This window comes from Petromyzon marinus, chromosome 56, assembly GCF_048934315.1.
Source record: "Petromyzon marinus isolate PM22_M1 ecotype Great Lakes invasive population chromosome 56, UKy_Petmar_22M1.pri1.0, whole genome shotgun sequence".
Taxonomy (NCBI): domain Eukaryota; kingdom Metazoa; phylum Chordata; class Hyperoartia; order Petromyzontiformes; family Petromyzontidae; genus Petromyzon; species Petromyzon marinus.
In genome coordinates, this window is record NC_133722.1 from 2,137,377 (window position 1) to 2,160,839 (window position 23,463).

A 23,463-nucleotide genomic window follows, 5' to 3' on the forward strand; every position below is an offset into this window, starting at 1 on the left:
TTTTTAGAGTGCCATGGAATCTCTGCTGGGAGCCTCCATGACCGGCCTGGCCTTCTCCATATTCGCGGGGCAGCCTCTCACTATCCTGGGCAGCACAGGCCCAGTGCTCGTCTTCGAAAAAATCCTCTTCGGGTTCTGCAAGTGAGTCGCTCATTAACGAGCGCTACCATCACCACCACTACCACCATCATCAACACCACCACCATCATCAACACCACCACCATCATCAACACCACCACCATCATCATCACCAGCATCATAACCACCACCATCATCAACACCATTATAATCACCACCACCATCTCCACCACCACCATCGTCACCAGCTTGAAAAGGCTGTGGAGGAGACGAAGGTCAGGGTGAAGATGGAGGTGATGGTGGAGACGGTGACAATTGATCAATCACGTCCATGTCAGAGTAGAGATGGCGGTCAGTATAGGTGAGATGGTGATGTTCAAGGTCAGAGTAGAGGTCGAGTAGGTGGTGATGGAGGAGGAAGCAGAGGTGAAGATGATACTTTGCTCATACCTCTCTCCTGCTGTTGCTGATGTTGCTGATGATGATGGTGATGCAACCTACCATACCGCAACGTGCTGTGGAATATCGCGGCGGCGGGGGTGGTCTCATGGTACAGAGAGAGAGGGGTCATGGACGGAGGAAAAACCAGGACGGTCCGGAGCTTTGCACCTTAAACTGCTAAACTACTAAAACTAAACAATGTTTTATCTTGACTTCAAGCTTTCGTGACTGCAGGAATTCATATTATTTGGGTCTTTCAGTAAAGTCACGTAGATAGGTTCAAAGAAAACAACAAAAATAACAAAAAAAACTACGACGTTTCGAGCTTGTGTTGCGATCGAAACGTCGTAGTTTTTTTGGTTATTTTCTTTGAACCTATCTACGTGACTTTATCGAAAGACCCAAAGAATATGAACAATGTTTTACTTTACCATCTAAGGCCCACTGAGCTATGTAGCTATTTTTCAGAAGCAGCCTGGCTATCACAAATGCCAGCTCAATGAAGTGGCTTATGCCGCGGAAAAATGTATAGCGGCCAAATACTCTGAACGCGTGACATTGATCCTAAACATAGAGGGGAAAAACCGGAGAAAACTCCACGCAACCGCGGGGAGAGAGACAGCACACGGGAACTGCAAATGTACAACAGGCGTCAGGGTTGGGATCGAATCGACGGCCTCCCGTATACCGGGCGAGGAAGTTAACATCTCCTAGTGACCGCGGCACCCTTGACCAGGGGGATGTGCATCTCTTGCGTCTCCACGTGTGCCCTCCCCTCCGTGCGTGCGTGTAGGACACAGGGCTGGTCGTACCTGTCGCTGCGCGCGTGCATCGGCCTGTGGACGGCGTTCCTCTGCCTGCTTCTCGTGGCCACGGACGCGAGCTCGCTCGTGCGCTACATCACGCGCTTCACCGAGGAGGCCTTCGCCGCGCTCATCTGCGTCATCTTCATCTACGAGGCGCTGGAGAAGCTCGTGCGCCTGGGCGAGGAGTACCCCGTGAACCCCCGCGTGGACCTGCAGCGGCTCACGCACTACTCGTGAGTGGTGGCCGACGCTCGCACGCTCTTCGTCGTCGTCTCTGTGCGCGCGCGCGAGTAGGGGGCACAGCGCGTGAGTAGGGTGGCACAGCGCGCGAGTGTAGGGGGGCACAGCGTGTGTGAGTAGGGGGGCACAGCGCGTGTGCATCTGCCAGCCATCTCGGTCGGTCAACCCCATGGCAGGGTCTGTCTCAGTGACCTCCCGTCAACGAGCCTTCGACACTTCACGTGGCCTCAAAGTGTGCTCACGTCACCATCACTTAGTGGCGAACTCCGGGTGTAGCGATTGGTGCGAAGCGGTAGTGTAGTAGCGGTCAGCGCTACGCTGCGCTATGAACCCGGCCACCCGAGTTCGATTCCTGCTCACGGCCAACACCAGAGACGATTATCTGAACTGGTCTTGGGCCTCCCCCTAGGTCGACTCGGCCTGAAATGAGTACCTGGTGCGGTGTGTAAATATCGCCACTGGGGAGACAAAGGCGGTCGGGCGTGGTGTTGGCCCCCTACCCCCTCGTGTGCCGTTCCGGCCTTCACAGGTGCTACTCGCGAACAGCACTTGCCCCAACAGTCTGTTAAGGCAGCACGGGGGATCTTTGTCTTCGTTGTGAGAGAGAGGGAAGTCTGCACGAGACGGCCTCTTATCCTCTCTCTCTCCGTGTTCCTTCTCGAACCTCCCCGAAGGTTATCCCGAACCCTCCTCCACCTCCACCTTCTTAGCGATCTCGTCCCTTCCTCCTCCCCTTGTCCCCGTGCGTTTCTCCCTGAAGCCCCTTGCCCTATCCCGTGCACCTCCACCGCCAGCTGTATGTACAATCAATGTCTGTATGTATGAATGTTGAACTTCTTTCGCACCGTACGTAGCCAGCCATGCTAATCGGAGATACGGGAGAAGGACAACAAACTAAGCATAAAAAGCCAGTTGTAAAGAAATGAGTGTTTCAATCTAGATTATTTAAATGCGCATCGTTCTCGTGGCTTCCTAATACCGGATGGAAGAGCGTTCCAGACAGAAGCAGGAGTGCATCTGAAAGCGCGCGATGCGGTGACCGATGGTTAGCCAAAAGCCGCCGCCGCCGCTGCTGCTACTGCTGCGAGGATGACCGCAGTTTGCGTGACGGTCCTGCCGACTCACCGATGACTCACTAGTCCGGTGTTGTGTCGTCATTAGCTCAGCGAGCAGCGGAAGGACACGGTCGGATCTTGCAGTGCCCGTCCACGACGCGTGTCAACTGGGATTCATTCACTGAACCTCGGCGGCCTTGGGAGACCCTTGGGTAATGCAAAGGCTCGGATAATAACAGCTCGATTCTGGCACCATGCCTGGGCGATGTCCCTACGCACGGACAGCAGGGGGAGAATGTTCCCACAGCCCCCGTCCAATGCTCCCCACCTGAGCGGCGGAACGACGGCGTTGGAGGACACGTGACCAGCGTGGGGCGTCGCGCTCCCCGCCGTGTGCGCACGCGCGCGCGTTCTACGGTGTGTGTGCTGCAGGTGTGCTGCAGGTGCGTGGTGTGTGTGCTGCAGGTGTGTGTGCTGCAGGTGTGTGTGCCGCAGGTGTGCTGCAGGTGTGTGTGCTGCAGGTGTGTGTGCTGCAGGTGTGTGTGCTGCAGGTGTGCTGCAGGTGCGTGGTGCATGTGCTGCAAGTGTGTTCCAGGTGTGCTGCAGGTGTGCTGCAGGTGTGTGTGCTGCAGGTGTGTGGTGCGTGTGCTGCAGGTGCGTGGTGTGTGTGCTGCAGGTGTGCTGCAGCTGTGCTGCAGGTGTGCTGCAGGTGTGCTGCTGGTGCGTGTGCTGCAAGTGCGTTCCAGGTGTGCTGCGTAGTGCGTGCGCTGCGTGCGCTGAAGGTGTTGCTGCGTGCGGCACGTGCTGCAGGTGCGCGTGCGTGGCTCCCGCGGAACCCAGCAACGAGACGCTGCGCCTGTGGGAGCGCCACAACGTGACGGGGAGCGCCGTTCCCTGGGGGAACCTCACCGTCAGCGTGAGCCGGCACCGTGCCCTGGCCGTCACGGCCACGCAGACAATTCTCACCGCACTCACCGTGCGCAGCTACAGCGCTCCCAATGGGTTTCCTCCGGGGCCGGGGGTTGGGCTTATTCTCACGGCTTTAAAACAGGGGTTGGGGAAACTTTTTTTTTCTGCCAAGGGCCATTTGGATATTTAAAACATCATTCGCGGGCCATACAAAATTATCGACTTAAAAGTTAGCCCGTTATATTTGGTCAAATATTTAATTAACTCACCCCTAATGCGATGGCTGGAACCGCTTCTCTTTGGTGAGGCGTGTGGTGATGTTAGCCGGTGTTGACGATGTTGCTACTCGCAACTGCTTGTCCAGGTTTGCTCTACCTAGATTTATTGAATTTCGAGTCCCGCCTGCGGTTGCCTTGGCAGGGCCAGAGACCAAATGATTTCGCGGGCCTCATACGGCCCGCGGGCCTAACGTTCCCCAGCCCTGCAAGTTTAAAACAAGAAGAAAGATGAAACGTGCAACGTAAATCTGGCACTGGTCAAACACATCCCAGTGCAGGAAACTACCTGCAACAGGTTTCAGTTTGGTGTTTTGTCATCTTAACGCCGGTTTTATTGCCAGAAAGGCTAAAACCTATTCTGATATTCTTATACCTGCAAATTACTCTACTGGGATCACACGCAGCATCATCGGCTCCTCCTGCGAGAAACTTGTCAGGACCCTCGTGGTGAAGGGTCTTGAGCCTTTCACAATGATGATACTAATACAATAAAGAAGGCAGTCTGAAGTAATCGGTTTTCAAATGGATGTTTACGAACCTATTGTGACCCAAATTAGATTTTTTTAATGTGCTCACAGCTAATAATGGAATCGATCCTGGGCCTCCCTCTAGGTTGACTCAGTATTAAATGAGTACCTGTTGTGGTGTGTTGAAGCATCAACCCTTGGGAGACAAAGGCGGCTGGAAGCCGCACTGGTCACACCACCCTCTTGGGGATCGGGGCGGCCTTCATAAGTGCTACTCGCCATACGGCCAACAACCTTGATGAATATCTGAACCGGTTCTGGGCCTCCTCTAGGTTGACTCAGCATTAACTTCGTACCTGTTGTGGTATGTTAACACATTAGTCTTGGGGAGACAAAGGCGGTAGGGCGTGATGCTGGCCACCCACCTCCTTGTGTGCCGTGCCGGCCTTCATAGGTGCTGCTCGCTAACAGCACTTGCCCCAACAGTCTGTTCAAGCTATACGGGGGGATTTTGTATTTGTATCTGTTTGTGTGTGCGTGTATCTGTGTGTGTATCTGTGTGTGTGTATCTGTATCTGTGTGTGTGTATCTGTGTATCTGTGTGTGTATCTGTGTGTGTATGTATCTGTGTGTGTGTATCTGTGTGTGCGTGAGTGTATCTGTGTGTGTGTAACTGTGTGTGTGAGTGTATCTGTGTGTGTGAGTGTATCTGTGTGTGTGAGTGTATCTGTGTGTGCGTGAGTATATCTGTGTGTGTATCTGTTTGTGCGTGAGTGTATCTGTGTGTGTGTGTGAGTGTATCTGTGTGTGAGTGTATCTGTGTGTGTGTGTAACTGTGTGTGCGTGAGTATATCTGTGTGTGTATGTATCTGTGTGTGCGTGAGTATATCTGTGTGTGTATATGTATCTGTGTGTGCGTGAGTATATCTGTGTGTGTGTGTATCTGTGTGTGTGTGAGTGTATCTGTGTGTGTGTGAGTGTATCTGTGTGTGTGTGAGTGTATCTGTGTGTGTGTGTATCTGTGTGTGTGTGAGTGTATTTGTGTGCGTGAGTATATCTGTGTGTGCGTGAGTATATCTGTGTGTGTGTGTATCTGTGTGTGTATGTATCTGTGTGTGCGTATCTGTGTGTGCGTGAGTGCATCTGTGTGTGTGTGTATCTGTGTGTGTATGTATCTGTGTGTGCGTGAGTGTATCTGTGTGTGTGTAACTGTGTGTGTGAGTGTATCTGTGTGTGTGAGTGTATCTGTGTGTGTGAGTGTATCTGTGTGTGCGTGAGTATATCTGTGTGTGTATCTGTTTGTGCGTGAGTGTATCTGTGTGTGTGTGTGAGTGTATCTGTGTGTGAGTGTATCTGTGTGTGTGTGTAACTGTGTGTGCGTGAGTATATCTGTGTGTGTATGTATCTGTGTGTGCGTGAGTATATCTGTGTGTGTATATGTATCTGTGTGTGCGTGAGTATATCTGTGTGTGTGTGTATCTGTGTGTGTGTGAGTGTATCTGTGTGTGTGTGAGTGTATCTGTGTGTGTGTGAGTGTATCTGTGTGTGTGTGTATCTGTGTGTGTGTGTGAGTGTATTTGTGTGCGTGAGTATATCTGTGTGTGCGTGAGTATATCTGTGTGTGTGTGTATCTGTGTGTGTATGTATCTGTGTGTGCGTATCTGTGTGTGCGTGAGTGCATCTGTGTGTGTGTATATCTGTGTGTGTATGTATCTGTGCGTGTATCTGTGTGTGCATCATCTGTGTATATCATCTGTGTGTGTATCGTCTGTGTGTGTATCGTCTGTGTGTGTGTATCATGTGTGTGTGTGTATCGTCTGTGTGTGTGTATCGGCTGTGTGTGTATCATCTGTGTGTGTGTGTATTGTCTGTGTGTATGCGTGCAGGAATGCTGGCGCCTGGGAGGGGGGTTCGTGGGAGCGGCGTGTGGCCCTGGCGGCCCGTACGTGCCGGACGTGCTGCTCTGCTCCGTGCTGCTCTTCTTCACCACCCTCCTCTTGTCCTCCTTCCTCAAGCGCTTCAAGACCATGAGATACCTCCCCACCAAGGCCAGACACCTACAGACACCTACACAGACACCTACACAGACACCCGCACAGACACCCACACAGACACCCGCACAGACACCCACACAGACAATCACACAGGCACCCACACAGACACTCACACAGGCACCAACACAGACACCCACACAGACACCCACACAGACACCCGCACAGACACCCACACAGACACCCGCACAGACACCCACACAGGCACCCACACAGACACCCACACAGGCAACAACAGCCATTCGCCACTAAGTGGCGGTGACGTCACCACGATGCTTGTGCCAGGCCATGTACACCTTGAGGCCACGTGAAGTGTCGAACGCCCGCTGGCAGGAGGTCACGAGGCAGACCCAAGTGCCACGGGTCGACTAAGATGACTGAGATGACTGGCTGATGCACCACCTGTTTCCCCTACTGTGCCAACCTGCTGTGCTTTAGCCACCCGGTGCTACGCTCGTTGTTGTGAGCGTCGCTCCTCCTCCCTCCGTTGTTGTTGGAGGGCGACTACCCCCAACTGCCCAGTAGCGTCCTTCACGAGCCTCCTCCACAGAGGCCGATCTTGACACCGCTGGAACCAGTCATCGGCAAGTCCACTCAGCTCCACGTCCTCCTGTACCACATCACTCCATCTCTTCTCTAGCCCGTGCTGCGCCCGTTTAGCCCCCTCGATCCGGCCGAACAAAAGCTGTTTCGGCATGCGGTGGCTCGGCATGCGGGCTACATGACCCAGCCAACGCAGCCTTGCCTGCTGGAGGAGCTCACCGATGGGACCTTGCCCAGATCTTTCAAGGATTTGTGAGCTCCTCACACAATCCAGCCTGGCTAAACCCAAGACGGATCGTAGGCAGGCTAGCCTAAATGTTTATAACCGGCGAAGATGTTCCATTAGGGGGGTCCACGTTTCGCAAGCGTAGAGAAGGGAGGGAATTACCGTGACCCAGAAGACCTGAAACTTAGTGCGGAGCGACAGACCGGGTAGATTCCATACAGCGTTACGCAACCGATGAAAAGATATTGCCGCTCGACTGATTCGGAGTGAGACATCTGCTGTTAAACTGGAGCCGGTCATAAGCACACTGCCCAGGTATGGGAAACTCTCCACTCTCTCCACAACTGCTCCATCACCAATTGGGAGTTGTGGGGGTGGAGTGTCCGATGGTACAAAATACCCAGGCAGGCGCTTAGTTTTGGTGGGGCTGATGGTAAGGCCCCATCTCTTCGTGGCACGCTCCAGTCTCAGCAGCAGCGTCTCCAACTCCTCCTCTGAATGAGCAGCCATTACCAAATCATCGGCATACATAACGTAGTTGAGCAATAGTGAGCCATCACTTAACCGCACCTGGGCATCGATCAGGCTCCCATTATATCTGTACCAAATGGAGATTCCCCCGGTACAGCTATTGAAGGCTTCACGAACTACATGGTCAAAATAGATGTTAAATAATGTGGGAGCCAGAGGACATCCCTGTCGCACCCCAAGGTGTACAGGGAATGGCTCTGACTCCCGGCCACGTAGTTTTACCCAGGCCCGCTCACCATCATGAATGTCCTTAATGATCGTGAGCAGAGGGTCAGGGACTCCAAAACACGAAGAACAACCCAGAGCCCAGGCCTACTGATGGTATCATAGGCCTTGATCAGGTCAATAAAGCAGAGATGTAGGTCTTGTTGAAATTCCCTACACCTCTGCTGTAGCAAACGTGCTCAGCAAAACTGCAAACCTGTTCCTGGGGGTCGGAAATTGGATCACCGTTTTTTTTCCCTAATGATGGTAATAGGTGTGGCGCTGCAGGTTACTTTTTTGATGGAGTTAAATAGGCATTTCTGATCGCGGGCCACTGAGGCAGACTCCATCTCCTCAGCAACCTGCGACCACCACCCATCCTTGCAGCGCCTCAAGGCTCTCCGAACCTCCGAGCGAAGGCTTCGGTAAGCCTCCTCATTCTCTGACGTGGGATTCTGTAGCCGATGACAGTGGGCCTGTCGCTTTTTCTCAACCATCCTGAACACCTCCTCTGTCAGCTAGGGTCTCTGGGGAGGTCTGGACCGTGTACCCAAAGCAGCCATTGCAGCTGCATGAGTCACAGTCCTAAACCTCGCCCATTTTCCCTCGACATCAGGAGGAGTGGGGGGACGATTCCAACCCCAGCTGCAAGTGATCGTGAAAATTCTCGCTTGCAACTTTCATCAGCTGAGACCAGGCCACTTTAGGTTGGAATGGGGTTCTGGGTGTGCACCCACCACTGGAGTGGAAGAATGGCAGGCGCATCTTACAGATGACTAGTCGATGGTCAGAGGGCAGATCAGCTCCACGGTAGGTCCTGGTGTCAAGAACATGGGCTCGCATCCGCTGGTCCGTCATTATGTAGTCCAGCAGATGTTCTTGCTTGGACCCGGCATGCATCCATGATATTGTGTGGATGCGCCGATGCTGGAACAGCGTGTTGGTAATTACAAGCCCATGGGCTGCACAAAAATCTAGCAGGCTCCTACCGTTGTTATTTAGCTGATCTGGCCCATGCCCTCCAATCACTCCAGACCAGGTGCCAGCATCATGACCCACTCGGGCATTGAAGTCACCCAACAAGATGACTCTATCCCAAAGGGCCACTTTAGCCAGCACCTGTGACAAGAGGTCATAGAAGGCATCTGGCTCATCGGCTTTGCCTGCATCCCTCCAAGGATGTTCGTCTTCGGTGGGGGCATAAGTAACCACGACCACCACTCCTCGCCTCCGGTTGATGGGAAGGCGAGCCCAAAGTAGCCTGGGGCTTACAGCTTCCCACACCTCACCACCACACTCCCACGCCCCCTTCAGACACCTACACAGACGCCTACACAGGCACCTACACAGACACCTGCACAGACACCTACACAGACACCTACCCAGGCCACGCTGGCAAAGCCAGAGTGATTTGCTACTCAAATCAGCAGCAGTGAAGCATCAGTTTTCATCTCCCAATCACAGCCCTGAGCCAGTGGTGTAAATTCCACGTTTCTATGGCAGGGACGAGTCGAACCATTGGACAACCACTGTCGACTTCTCCACTCGTTTTATTGACCCCCAGGGAGACGATGGCCTTTGTGGGAAGAGTGGCGAGTGTCGGTGAGGGGTGTGTGGTTAGTGTCGTGTGTGCGGAAGGGGACGATGAGCGCATTGAGTGGGGGTGAAAGGCGGGTGGTGAGCGTGTCGAGTGAGTGGGGGTGAGTGTGGGTGAGCGTGTCGAGTGAGTGGGGGTGAGTGCGGGTGAATGTGTCGAGTGAGTGGGGGTGAGTGGGGGTGAGTGCTGGTGAGTGGGGGTGAGTGCGGGTGAATGTGTCGAGTGAGTGGGGGTGAGTGGGGGTGAGTGCTGGTGAGTGGGGGTGAGCGTGGTGCCCGTGTGTCTCGGCGAGGTAGGTACGTGCGGTGGTGAGCGACTTTGCGGTGTTCCTCACCATCGTGAGCATGGTGCTGGTGGACGCCATGCTGGGCATCCCCACTGCCAAGCTCCACGTGCCCAGCGCCTTCAAGGTGGCAGCCACACCACCACACTACCGACACCACCACACCACTACCAAGCCACACCACTACCACGCCACTCCACCACACCACTACCCAGCCACACCACCACACCACTACCAAGCCACACCACTACCAAGCCACACCACCAAACAGCCACACCACCACACCGCCACTCCACTATCAGCCTCACCGCCACACCGCCACACCACCACACATCAACACCATCACACCATCACACCACTACACATCAACACCATCACACCACCACACCACTACACATCAACACCGCCACTCCACTACACAGCAACACCACCACACCGCCACTCCACTACACATCAACACCGCCACTCCACTACACATCAACACCGCCACACCACTACACATCAACACCATCACACCACCACACCACTACACATCAACACCGCCACACCATCACACCACCACACCACTAGACATCAACACCATCACACCACCACACCATCACACCACTACACATCAACACCATCACACCACCACACCACTACACATCAACACCGTCACACCACCACACCACCACACATCAACACCGTCACACCACCACACCACCACACATCAACACCGCCACACCACCACACCACCACACAGCCACACCGCCATCAGATGTAGTATGGATTTGAGGTTTCCGCAGTGTTTGATGAATCCGTGTTTTAACTTTATTTGGTTGACTGGTGATGTGACTTGCTGGTGTGACTGGAGGTGTGACTGGGGATGTGACTGGGGGTGTGACTGGGGGTGTGACTTACTGGTGTGACTTACTGATGTGACTGGCGGTGTGACTGGGGGTGTCACTTGCTGGTGTGACTGGGGGTGTGACTGGGGTGTGACTTGCTGGTGTGACTGGGGGTGTGACTGAGGGTGTGACTTGCTGGTGTGACTGGGGGTGTGACTGGGTGTGTGACTGGGGGTGTGACTGGGGGTGCGTCGTCATCACCGCTTGTTGCTCCCCCCCCCGCAGCGGAAGCGAATCGCGTTCCTACCGGCGATCATTCCGTTAATGGTATCTCTCGCGGCGGAGACTTTGTTCCAAGAAGGATGAAGGGAGCGCAGTTGAAACAACGCCAAGGGGAGCACACAATGTTCCCCGGCTGTTGGCAACGCACAGCGATCCCTGGAGGTGGGGGCAACCTGTGTGTTCCGTGACTCCGGCAGCCGACTCGGGACGACCGAGGCTGGATCATCGACCCCATCGGGCCCAACCCCTGGTGGTCGTCGCTGGTGGCGATCGCCCCGGCCCTGCTCTGCACCATCCTCATCTTCATGGACCAGCAAATCACGGCAGTCATCATCAATAGGAAGGAGCACAAGCTCAAGGTACCGCCCTCGATGGGGGTGGGTTTAATGTCCGCAGTCCCAGAGTGAACGAATGCGTCTATGCATCCCTGTGTGTGTGTGCGTCTCTGCGTGTGTGCATCTCTGTGTGTGCGCGTCCCTGTGTGTGCGCGTCCCTGTGTGTGTGCGTCCCTGTGTGCGTCTCTGTGTGTGTGCGTCCCTGTGTGCGTCTCTGTGTGTGTGCGTCCCTGTGTGTGCGTCCCTGTGTGTGTGCGTCTCTGTGTGTGTGCATCCCTGTGTGTGTGCGTCGCTGTGTGTGCGTCCCTGTGTGTGTGCGTCGCTGTGTGCGTCTCTGTGTGTGTGCGTCCCTGTGTGCGTCGCTGTGTGTGTGCGTCCCTGTGTGTGTGCGTCCCTGTGTGTGCGCGTCTCTGCGTGCGTTGGCCTTACCCATCATGGTACGAAATGGCGCTCTATAGAGAAAAATTCGCAGTCATAGTAGTAGTAGTACTGTCACTATCACCACCGTGTGTGAATCTCCGCCGGGTGACCATGTCACCGCTGGTGGCTGTGGTGGCTGCGGTGGTGGTTGCGGTGGTGGCTGCTGCAGTGGGTGTGCTGGTGACTGCAGTGGTGGCTAGAGTGGTAGCTGCGGTGGTGGCTGCGGCTGCGGTGGTGGCTGCGGTGGTGACTGCGACGGCGGTTGCCGCGGTGGCGGGTTGCCGGTGCGTGCGCAGAAGGGCTGCGGCTACCACCTGGACCTGCTGTGCGTGGCCGTCATGCTGGCCGTGTGCTCCGTCATGGGCCTGCCGTGGTTCGTGGCGGCCACGGTGCTCTCCATCTCGCACGTCAACAGCCTGCGCCTCGAGACGGAGAGCGCCGCGCCCGGCGCTCAGCCGCGCTTCCTGGGCGTGCGCGAGCAGCGCCTCACCGGGGTGCTCATCTTCCTGCTCATGGGCTGCTCCGTCTTCATGACCAGCGTGCTCAAGGTGAGCACCGTCGTACGGAGGCGGCGGCAGGGAAGGCCCTCGCCGGAGAGGTTTTTCGCTTTCTCCGCAGCGAAGCTATTTGGGCGCAACAGGGCCTCTACGGGGTGGAGCGGCGTCTGTCGGTCCGCCTCGCCCCACCACGCGAGAGATGGCGACCCGGCTTTACAAGTGGGGGGCGGGGTGGGCGGTACGTTGGGGGGGGCTCGTTGACTCCCCAACGGTGATAGGGGAGAAGGGCAGGAGGGGGAGGTTAGATGAGTGTGAGTGGGGGCCGGGAGGTGGGGCTGAGACGAAGCTGCAGATGTTAAGTAGGGGGGAAGAGTGAAGAAGCGTCGTCTGTGTGGAGGAGCTGTAGCTGAGGGGACCTGCACATTGTTCAAGGCATATACATTATGAGAGTCTAATATATACATTATACATATACATTATGAGAGTCTAATACGGGTAGCGGGTAGTTTGTGATAAACTACCTCAGGGCGTGACGACCCTGCCTTACGCGAGTCCCAGACACAGCTGGCCCGGCTGTCAGTACCTGGTAAGGGCCCCGCCCAGAGTTACGCGGTGTTCTCACTGCCTTGTGAGTGTCTCGGGAGAGTCAATGGCTAAGGGAGTAAACCCCGACACAAAATCAGGAGTGGGGCTCCTCAGGCGGTTTTGTGACGCACTGCGGCACATTCCCGGCAGCCCCTGCAGCCAAACTGGTACCAAACGTCGTGCTACGCACTCCTTTGGACATCACCAGCAAGGCCGAGGGGGGGATCCTGACGCATGGGCAACCCAGGATTTCCAGAATAACCTGCCCGGGATTTGCGCCAACAAGAGGTGCAAAAATGGGGAGAGGACACTCCTCCTCGGCCACCTAATCGTGGCCAAGAAACACGGACGACAGCAGTCACGGGTTATAAGCTCATGTTAGATTGGCATAAAAAATTAGCGCCACGGGTTGCCATCATCGGTGGGAGGGGTCATTGCTCCGCAATGGATAGCTACCGCCCGCCTCAAGCTCGGCAGCCCCCAGCCAATAAGGTGCTTTCCCGCCACGGCTCACCTGCTCCAATGGGTGCCTGGAGCTTATGGTTCATCACCAGACAAGTGGGCTGCAAAACTTGCACCAGACAAAAACCAAAACAAAACGAAAGAAGGTTCCAGGCCTTCATTTTGCAAGCTGAAATGTACGTACAATGTGTTCTGGACTCTCCGAAGATCTTTTGCAGATTGAGGACATCCGCAAGACTGCAGTTATCGACAGGGAGTTGGCAAGACTCCATGTCGATATTGCAGCACTGCGGGAGACCCGGCTTGCTGGTGGTGGCTGACTACGAGAGAGTGACTACACTTTCTACTGGCAAGGAAAATAGCAGAACGAACCAAGGCAACGCGGTGTTGGGTTCGCCATCAAAAACACACTCCTTGGCATGATAGATCCACCGACTGCAGGCTCCGAGTGGATTCTACTCATGAGATTGCTCACTGCTTCTAGTCATGTAAACATCCTGAGTGTCTACGCCCCAACACTCTACTCACCTCCGGAGATTCATGACCAGTTCTATGAAGAGCTTCACAATATTATTCACAAAATCCCCAGCTCTGAGCACATGTTTCTATTGGGAGACTTCAATGCAAGGGTTGGGGCTGACCACAACGCGTGGCCCGCATGCCTTGGCTATCATGGCATTGGAAAGATGAATGCCAGTGGCCAAAGACTACTGGAGCTTTGTCCATACCACAATCTCTGTATCACAAACTAATTCTTTCTAACAAACCCATGCCATAAAGTATCATGGAGACATCCAAGGTCTCTTAATTGGCACCAACTGGACCTCATCATCACCCGACGAGCCCTCCTCAACTCGGTACTCATCACACGCAGCTACCACAGTGCAGTCTGTGACACCGATCACTCGCTGGTATCCAGCAAGGTCAGACTACGCCCCAAAAAGATACACGGACTCAAACAAAAGCGCTACCTACACATCAACTCTGCCAAGACCTCCCTCCCAGAACTCACTCAATCATTCCAACACAGCCTTGAGCAGTCCCTACACGACACACCAGATGGAAGCGTGGAGACAAAGTGGGCATACATCAGAGGCGCCATCTTCAATGCAGCCATCAATACCTTCGGCAAGCAGACAAGGCGGAACACAGACTGGTTTGAGGATTTATATTGGAACCCATCCTCCAAGCCAAGTGCATGGCGCTCCGGAAGTACAAGCAAGTCCCAAGTACAGAATCATTAAGGGCTCTGAAAGCTGCTCGCAGTACAGCTCAAACGACCGCCAGACGCTGTGCCAAAAACTACTGGGTGAATCTCAGTAGTAGGATCCAACTCGCCTCTGACACTGGCAATATCCGTGCCATGTATGAAGGCATCAAGAGAGCCTTTGGTCCAAACATCAGGAGGACTGCCCCCCTCAAATCCAGCACAGGGGCCATCATCACTGATAAACAAGAGCAAATGGCCAGGTGGGTAGAACACTACTCAGAGCTCTACTCACGAGACAACGGTGTGTCAGAAGCTGCCCTTGCTGCTGTAAAGCCCCCCCAACGATACACGAACTGGACAATGTTCCAACCTTGAAGGAACTTGACAACGCCATCAACTCACTAACCAGTGGCAAGTCACCGGGACAGGACGGCATCACACCTGAGGTACTGAAATGTGCAAAACCCGCCGTCCTCACAAAACTCCATGAACTTCTCTGCCAGTGCTGGGAAGAAGGAGCAGTGCCTCAAGACATGAGAGACTCTAACATCATCACCCTATATAAAAACAAGGGTAACCGTGGGGACTGCAATAACTACCGCGGCATCTCCCTGCTGAGCATCGTGGGGAAAACCTTTGCCCGTGTGGCCCTCAGTAGGTTACAGATACTAGCTGAGAGGACGTATCCTGAGGCTCAGTGTGGCTTCAGAGCAGGAAGGTCTACAATTGACATGCTTTTATCCTTGCGTCAGCTACAGGAGAAATGTCGAGAACAGAGAATGCCCCTGTACTTGGCATTCAATGATCTTACAAAAGCCTTTGACCGCATCAGTATGGGATGCCTCTTCAAACTCCTCAAAGTGATCGGCTGTCCACCGAAACTGCTGGCAGTCATCTCCTCTTTCCATGACAACATGAAAGGAACAATACAGCACAGCGGCACCACCTCAGAGGAATTTCCCATACTCAGCGGTGTAAAGCAGGGGTGCGTGCTTGCCCCAACACTGTTTGGCATCTTTTTCTCACTTATGCTCACACATGTCTTTGGGACAGCAGATGAGAGAGTCTTCATACAATATCTGATGGCAAACTCTTCAACCTTGGCCGTCTCAGATCCAAAACCAAGGTCCGCAAAGTCCTCATCAGAGAACTCCTTTTTGCTGATGATCCTGCGCTGACAGCTCCCACAGAACAAGGTCTGCAGACACTCATCGACCACCTTGCCAATGCCTGCAACAACTTTGGCCTGACAATCAGTCTAAAAAAGACCAATGTCATGGGCCAGGATGTCAGAGACACCCCTTCCATAAACATTGGCAGCTACACCCTGGAAGTCGTTCAGGACTTCACCTACTTGGGTTCTACCATCACCTACAATTTGTCCCTTGTCACAGAGATTGACAAGCGCATTGGGAAGACGTCTAAAGCTATGTTCAGGTTGACTAAAAGAGTGTGGGAGAACAAATCCCTAACGCTCAACACCAAAGTACAAGTGTATCGGGCCTATGTCCTTAGCACCCTCCTCTATGGATCTGAGTCCTGGACAACATACGCCCATCAAGAACATCGACTAAACACATTCCACCTCCGATGTCTCAGGCACATCCTCGATATCAGATGGCAAGATCACATTCCCAACACCTCAGTTATCAACTTGGCCAACATTCCCAGCATGTACTCTCTACTCAGTCATAGGCGCCTGAGATGGCTTGGACACGTGCGCCGCATGCAGGATGGCAGAATACCCAAGGATGTCTCGTACGGCGAGCTGGCATCAGGCACACGGGTCACTGGTCGCCCAGTCCTGCGCTTCAAAGATGTCTGTAAACGGGACATGAAGAGCTGTGACATCAACCCAAATGACTGGGAGAAACTGCCGGCGACCGACTCAGCTGGCAGCAGGCTGTAAAAACAGGCCTCTGGAGAGGCAAGGAGTTAATACACACTGCTTGGCAGACCAAGAGGGAGCGACATAAAGAAAAAGCAACAAACACCTCTGGAGCTGCCACCGCATTCACTTGCAATTGCTGTGGCAAGGATTGTCACTCAAGGATTGGCCTACTAAGTAATTCTAGGCGCTACAAAATCTATAGCTGACCTCGTAAGGTGCAAAAGAATTGTCTCTCGAGACAAAGGCCTATGATGATGATGAGAGTCTAATATTTACATTATACATATACATTATGAGAGTCTAATATATACATTATACATTATGAGAGTCTGATATATACATTATACATATATATTATGAGAGTCGGTGTTCTAATTCTGCCGGGAGAGACGAATTGCAAATGAGGAACCCCTGGGACGATTGGTCTCACTGGGTTCCCTCTGGGCTCAGAGTGACGCTCGCTCACCGCTGGTGCATGCGGGGGGCTGATGCATGCGGGGCGCTGATGCACGCAGAGCGCTGATGCACGCAGGGCACTAACGCTCGATGGGCACTAACGCTCGCGCCGCGCCTGTGTAACGTCCCTGCCGCAGTTCATCCCCATGCCGGTGCTCTACGGCATCTTCATGTACATGGGACTCTCCTCCCTGCAGGGCATTCAGGTACCGCCGCTCGCCCCGTGGTACACAGCGGTGCGCCACGGCCGCATCATCACGTCACGGCGCAGAACGGCACGGCACGCCATAGCACGGCACGGCATAGCACGGCATAGCATGACACAGCGCGGCATGGCAAAACGCGGCAAGGCACAGCACAGCATGACAGAGCACAGCACGGCACAGCCTGGCACTGCACAGCACGGCACGACACGAGACGACACGAGACGCGTGAACCCCCTCTGGCCCTCCGCACGTGGCTTGGCACAACACGGGTCCAGGTGCTGTCGGCGAGCACCTATTAATGCCGGCAAGGCACGCAAGGGAGCGGGGGGGGGAGGGGAAGCCTAACGTCTCCTCACTTAGGAGGGATTGTGTGTCCTCCCTGGCTTGCCAGAGCACGATGGCAGTACAGAAAGTTGATGAATCACCATCTGTGTTCCATCTATATGGGGATCGAGTGTTACCCCTCTCTCTCTCACTCGCCTGGGTTTTCTCCGGGTTCTCCGGTTACCTCCCTCGTGTATGGACACTCGTTAAAGGAGTTGGCCAAGCACCCCAATATAGGACCACAGAGCTTGGGGGAGTATCGGTGTCCAGTTTTGGCTGCCCTTCCCACTTGCCTGTGAGCTTCGCGCAACTTCTGTGAAATCAAATGAAAACCACCACGTGCACGCACAGGTGTTCAGTTTCATAAACGACACACAATCAACGCAGTACAATAAATGCGGAATTGATTTTGGAGTTGGGACAAATATTTGTTGGGAAAGTTTCCACCACCGCACAAAAAAGAACATACGTGGCCAACCCCACGCACGGCCACCTTTGTCTCCCCAGTGTGCAATGTTTACACACCGCACCAGGTACTCATTTGAGGCCGAGTCGACCTAGGGGATTTCCAGGACCGCTTCAGATAATCGTCACTGATGTTGGCCGTGAAAGGGGAATTGAACTCGGGTGACCGGGTTCGTAGCACTTTTGCGCACGCACGCAAAAGATTCATACACCATGGGCGGCGAATCGAACTCGAGTCACCCTGGCGTGCGGCGACGGTGCAGTTCTTCGAGCGGCTCAAGCTGTACGGCATGCCGGCCAAGCACCAGCCGGACGTGGCCTACCTCCGGCACGTGCCCTTGCGCAAGGTGCACCTCTTCACCTTCATCCAGCTCGCGTGCCTCGCCCTGCTCTGGGCCGTCAAGGCCTCCCCCGCCGCCGTCATCTTCCCCATCATGGTGAGGTTGGGGGGGGGGGTGCACCACCACCCCTTCCCCCCATAGGGGGAACTGGGCCCGCCGCTGCAAAGCGATAGAATGAGTGCATGAAATACCAAGGCCTAAATTATGATGATGGTGATGATGTGAAGTAGGCATGTCATACCCAAACAGGGTTGCGCTGGGCATGTGCGTGCCCATATGAGGAGGTATGGAACAGCAATCGATGGAAATACAAGAGATCCCAATGTCATACACACATACTCTTTGGTTCTATTGGGTAAAGTCACGTAGGTGAAAATAAAATAACAAAAAATCACGACGTTTCGGCCACAACACAAGCGGCCTTCATCAGGTGAAGGGACGAGACTGTCTGGAGGACAGCGCTGGAGTGGAAGAAGCCACGCTTAGATCACGACCTTTAAGCTTACTTTGCACCTCCGATTAGCACGGTTGGCTCTGTACGGTCCGAAAGAAGTTCTACACACATACTTACTTTGCACCTCCGATTAGCACGGTTGGCAACGTATGGTGTGAAAGAAGTTCAACACATACAGGCACTCCTTGACATACGCGATAGATACGTTCCTGAAAAACGCACGTATTTCAAAAAATGCTATTTTCCCATAAGAAATAATGGTCAAGAAGGGGGTTTGGGGATTTCACTGACACTCGCAGACATAATCGCCAATATTATCCTAGCATGTATCAACAGGCCTTTTACCAGATACGCTCCCCTTTTATATCTCCCTCTGGGTCCTTGATTCTTAACCACTTGTGGTTCCCTTGCTACAGCACTCTCTAATTAATGATTACTTCACTACCTGTTATACAATACCCTCTCTCTCATCCATTATCCCTTCACAACCTGTTATCTTTCTAACTTCTCTCAGCGCTTGTATTCTTTACATTTGATAAATCTTTAGTAGCTCTGTGTAACGATTCTTCTCCATTTAGTCCTCCTACAATTGTAACTACAGCCAGTCCCCGGGTTACGGTAGGGTTACAATTCCCGAGAGCGATCTGTAACCCGCGTTTTCCGTATGTCGGAAACTGAACAATTTCCCCCCAAAATCAACGATAGAATCCCATCGCCGGGAATAGTTTTGCCTCCCCTACCGTTTTCTCTCTGTACTGCATCGCGATTTCTATCGCGACCTCTATCGTATCGCTGTACAGACGCTCTGCACTTCCTATGATTCTTTAATTTAATCGAATATCTACCCGAACTCTAAAGTATAATTAACCTAATGGAGCATATACTGCATCCAGTTGTTTATGAATACCACGAAACATTTTATATTAATTGTTAACAATGCAGTCACTTCCGAATGTTCGTTTACCGTGCGTTAGGCTAGGCCGAGACTTCTCAGATCGCTGTTGGCTGAGATGATAAGCAATCGAATTGTAATTGTGTTAAATAAAGTACATACTTAAAATGAAGAAACAAGCAATAGAAACATGGGGAAAAAAAGATAGTTCTAAGCATAGAAAACAAACGATTACGAAATGTCTTCTTTGGTTCTTTCGGTAAAGTCACGTAGAATGAGAATAAAATAATAAATTGATAAAATAAAATAACACAATAATATTCTCACGACGTTTCGGCCACAACACAAGCGGCCTTCATCAGGTGAAGGGACGAGACTGTATGGTAGGACAGAATATTATTGTGTTATTTTATTTTATCAATTTATTATTTTCTTCTCATTCTACGTGACTTTACCGAAAGAACCAAAGAAGATGAATCATTGCAGTCACGAAAGCTTTATATCGAAAGATTACGAAATGCTACGCAAGAATAAGAATTACGTAACGCTACAAAACATTACATTCACCTGAATCCTAGTAAAGCTCCGGCTCAGTGAAGGCGGCTTCACGCCTCGCTCGGCGGTATTCATCCGCAACCTCACTGCGCTGCACTACTTGCGCTTGCGTAACTAACGCATACATTGCCACACATTTAAACATTGTTTTAACATTATTTATCGGAGCAATTCTGTAAAGTGGGATGTCCGCAAGTCCGGTCTTCCGCAACCCGGGGACTTACTGCACGGCAGAGTTGCGTTGTGTAGACAAAGGGAGGCGCGCCGGTGTACACGTGGTGAGATGCTGCACGGTACAGCGCACTAGTTATCACGCCGCACTTGCTGCTCGCCGTGCCATTGGGTCGCGGTGCCAGGCTAGGGTGGCGCGTATGTCGCGATGCAGATGGCGTTACTCCGAAAGCTGCCTCGCCGATATCAATTAAAGGTCTAAATACAAAGCGGCACGTTATTCCAAAATGGCGTACCGCAAAAGCGCGTAAACCGGGGATTAGCAGAGTTCGCTACGTACGGTGCGAAGGAAGTTCAACATACACACACCGCACATCCAATTAGCAACGCATGCGGTACGGCGCCCTACCAATCCCCGCAACGCTGTGCGCCGTGTACGGCTACCCCCCTCGCACTCCCCCACCGCCGCAGGTGGTCGCGCTGGTGTTCGTGCGCAAGCTCATGGAGCTCTGCTTCTCCAAGCGGGAACTCGGCTGGATCGACGACCTCATGCCGGAGAGCACCACGAGCGCCAGAGCGGCCGACGGTAAAAGCCAGGAGATAAAGAGAAAGGTACGGTGATCGATCGCTCGGTCAGTCGGTCGGTCTTTATTCTGTGTGCCACTCAACGCATCTCAATAAAGGGGGCATCGGCGCGCGTTACGGCAGAAACGGGAATGATACAGGGGGGGGGGGGACACGGAGCAGCAAACAGGGATGAAGATAGAAACCCGTCGTGACCTCAGCGGCTAGCGCCAACCGAGCAAAGTAAATCGAAATCGCGGGCAACATAAAGTTGACTGTCGCGCAACGAATAGCGTGAGAGATGTTAAGTATTAAATTAAATGGCTATCACTCATTTTCCATTGATCCAATCCATTCATCATCATTTACTGTCATCATTTCCGCTTTCACCGAATTCACGCATCATCACAGATTCGCCCCCATTGCTTCTTCTCACCTAGTTCATTCACCTCGTCTCCCACATTTACATTCACACGCACCGTTGTTAATTCTTTGCAAAGCGTCTTGGTTAAGGCGCTATATATAAATTCCGTTAAGATAAGAACATGAATAATAAGGCAAGAAACGTATACAGTAAAACCTTGGATTGCGAGCATAATTCGTACCGGAAACGTGTTTGTAATCCAAAGCACTGGTATATCAAAGCACTCGTACATCAGTTGTGATCACGTGACGCTCGGCAGACAAAGCGTACACGTACTGCTCGTATTACAAGACCTCGCTCGTTTATCAAATTAATATTTATTTAAAAAATTTGCTCGTCTTGCAAAACACTCGCAGACCAAGTTACTCGCAATCCAAGGTTTTACTGTATATTGTTTCCCCCTTTTTATTTTATGGAAAGGCGAGTGTGAACAGGTGCGTCGTGCACAGACCTCGTGATTGAGAGACACTTGGCGCTTTCCCGACGTCCGGTGGCAGGCAGGCATATTTTTTGGGATTGCGCTCGAGAAGGCTTCGTACTCCCCCCCACCCCCAACGTCGGGGGAACAATTCCTAGGCTGGGCAAAGTCTCACGCCATTCCTGTAGATCAACGGAGTTGCATATGAGCGAATGGAAGGAGACGCAGTTATGCAAGGTAAATGGTAGGGACCGCTCTCTCCCTTGCCGGTAATCTGCGGTGGCTAGGAGATGTTAACTACCTCGCCTGGTATATAGGATGTCGTGGGCTCGAACCTGACCCTGACACCTGTATATTTGGAGTTGGAATATTCTCCCCGTGATCGCGTGGATTTTTCTCTGGATCCCTGGTTTATCCCTCCCCATTTCACGCATTTAGAGCTTTTGGCCGCTATAAATTTCCACGTGATAAACCGCCTAATTGGGCCATCATTTGTGATTGCCAGGTCGCTTCTGAAAAAGAGCTACATAGCTCAGTGGGCCCTTATCTGGTAACAATAAAAAAAAATTGTTCGTAAGAGTTTCTAGCAATTTTAACTGGTCATGCTACGGGCTCCTGTGTTACTGCGTTTGTCGCCCTGCCCCTGCTTCTGGCAGGTTCCTGAGCCGGTGGTGGGGGTGACAGTCATAGCACCGGATGTCTGGAGCGGAGATAAATGCCAGCAAGTCCACCAGCAGCACAGATACGACAGGTACCACAGGCTTGCCGGCCCAAGTGCGCGCCATGCACACGTGTGTACACGTCTGGGCAGTAGTCGCAGTATTGGACGGTGATATTCTAAATACTGTAAGTGTGCGCAGATTCACATTTATCATGGGACCTTTTTTTTGCAAGTATCAAAGAATGAAAAATAAGAATAGGTGTTTACTCTTTCTGGCAATAAAACAGGAGGTGTTAAGATGTTCAAACACTTAAAGGGTCAAACCTATTCTTATTATTCAGGTTCACATTTACCGCTTTTGTTTTTTGTCGATTGGATCCTTTCCTAACGTTGTTTAAGTTTTTGGCTTCTTTTGGACGTCGTGTCGTGGATACGGAGCTCTCGTAGTCAGTACGCAAGCGTGAGAACTCTCAAGCGACCAGGAACGAAGTTTCCTTTGCAAGAGTGACGCATGAAAGCCTCAACCGAGTCTCAAGACTCCCTTGCTCAGGAGGGTCCTGCCAGGTGTTCGCTAGTACAGGGGCCGATGTTGCTGCTCTGTGTGATGCCAATTGAGTCATTTTCAGGAAATGTTTTGGCCCAGTACTGGCTGCAATGTTTTCTTAGCTCCGGGAGGAAACCCGGAGAACCTGAAGGAGAAACTCATACGTGGCAGAGGGATAGAGAGAGAGATAGAAAGTACAAACTCCACGCAGCAAGTCGCGCGAGTTGGCAAATCAAACCCAGGCCCCTTCTTGCTGTGAGTCGCGAGCGAGCAATGGCAGCCACTGCCACCACCCTGGTGCCCAGAACCAAAAGACTGGCGGGACAGGCGTTGTGATGGACGGTGGCCGAGATGGTTGAAATCTCTGGCCCGTGGGTTCACGTGCACTCTTGTGGGTGCTTTGTGTTCGCTTTGCTTTATTTAATTTCGAGTTTTGTTTTTGTCACTTCGGTGGCCCAGGTCGCTCGTGCAAATCTAACTCGTCCTGCTCTCTCTCGAGTTCTCACCCGGTTACACACGACCAACTCGAAACTTGACTCGGCTTTTCTTTGCGTTCATCATCATCACCACCATCATCACCACCATCGTCCTCATCACCATTATCACCATCATCACCACCATTATCACCATCATCACCACCATCACCAATCATCATCACCATCACCACCATCGTCATCATCATCACCATCATCATCATCATCACCATCGTCATCATCATCGTCACCACCATCGTCACCATCATTACCAACCATCATCTCCATCATCATCTC

At 52.7% G+C, this 23,463-nt stretch overlaps 1 protein-coding gene and 1 pseudogene across 1 annotated transcript; both read left to right on the forward strand.

Moving 5' to 3' along the window:
* Positions 1–1,047: 1,047 nt before the first annotated feature.
* Positions 1,048–1,624, forward strand: LOC142905645 (sodium-driven chloride bicarbonate exchanger pseudogene; annotated as a pseudogene).
* Positions 1,625–2,885: 1,261 nt separating this feature from the next.
* LOC116954693 (electroneutral sodium bicarbonate exchanger 1-like) lies at positions 2,886–18,769 on the forward strand. Its single transcript, XM_076052417.1, has 10 exons — positions 2,886–2,980; positions 3,275–3,340; positions 3,431–3,641; positions 6,161–6,322; positions 9,723–9,836; positions 11,016–11,177; positions 11,774–12,301; positions 16,812–16,880; positions 17,933–18,106; positions 18,764–18,769. Exons 1-10 carry the CDS (start codon positions 2,886–2,888, stop codon positions 18,767–18,769), a joined length of 1,587 nt encoding a protein of 528 aa, XP_075908532.1.
* Positions 18,770–23,463: the final 4,694 nt, after the last annotated feature.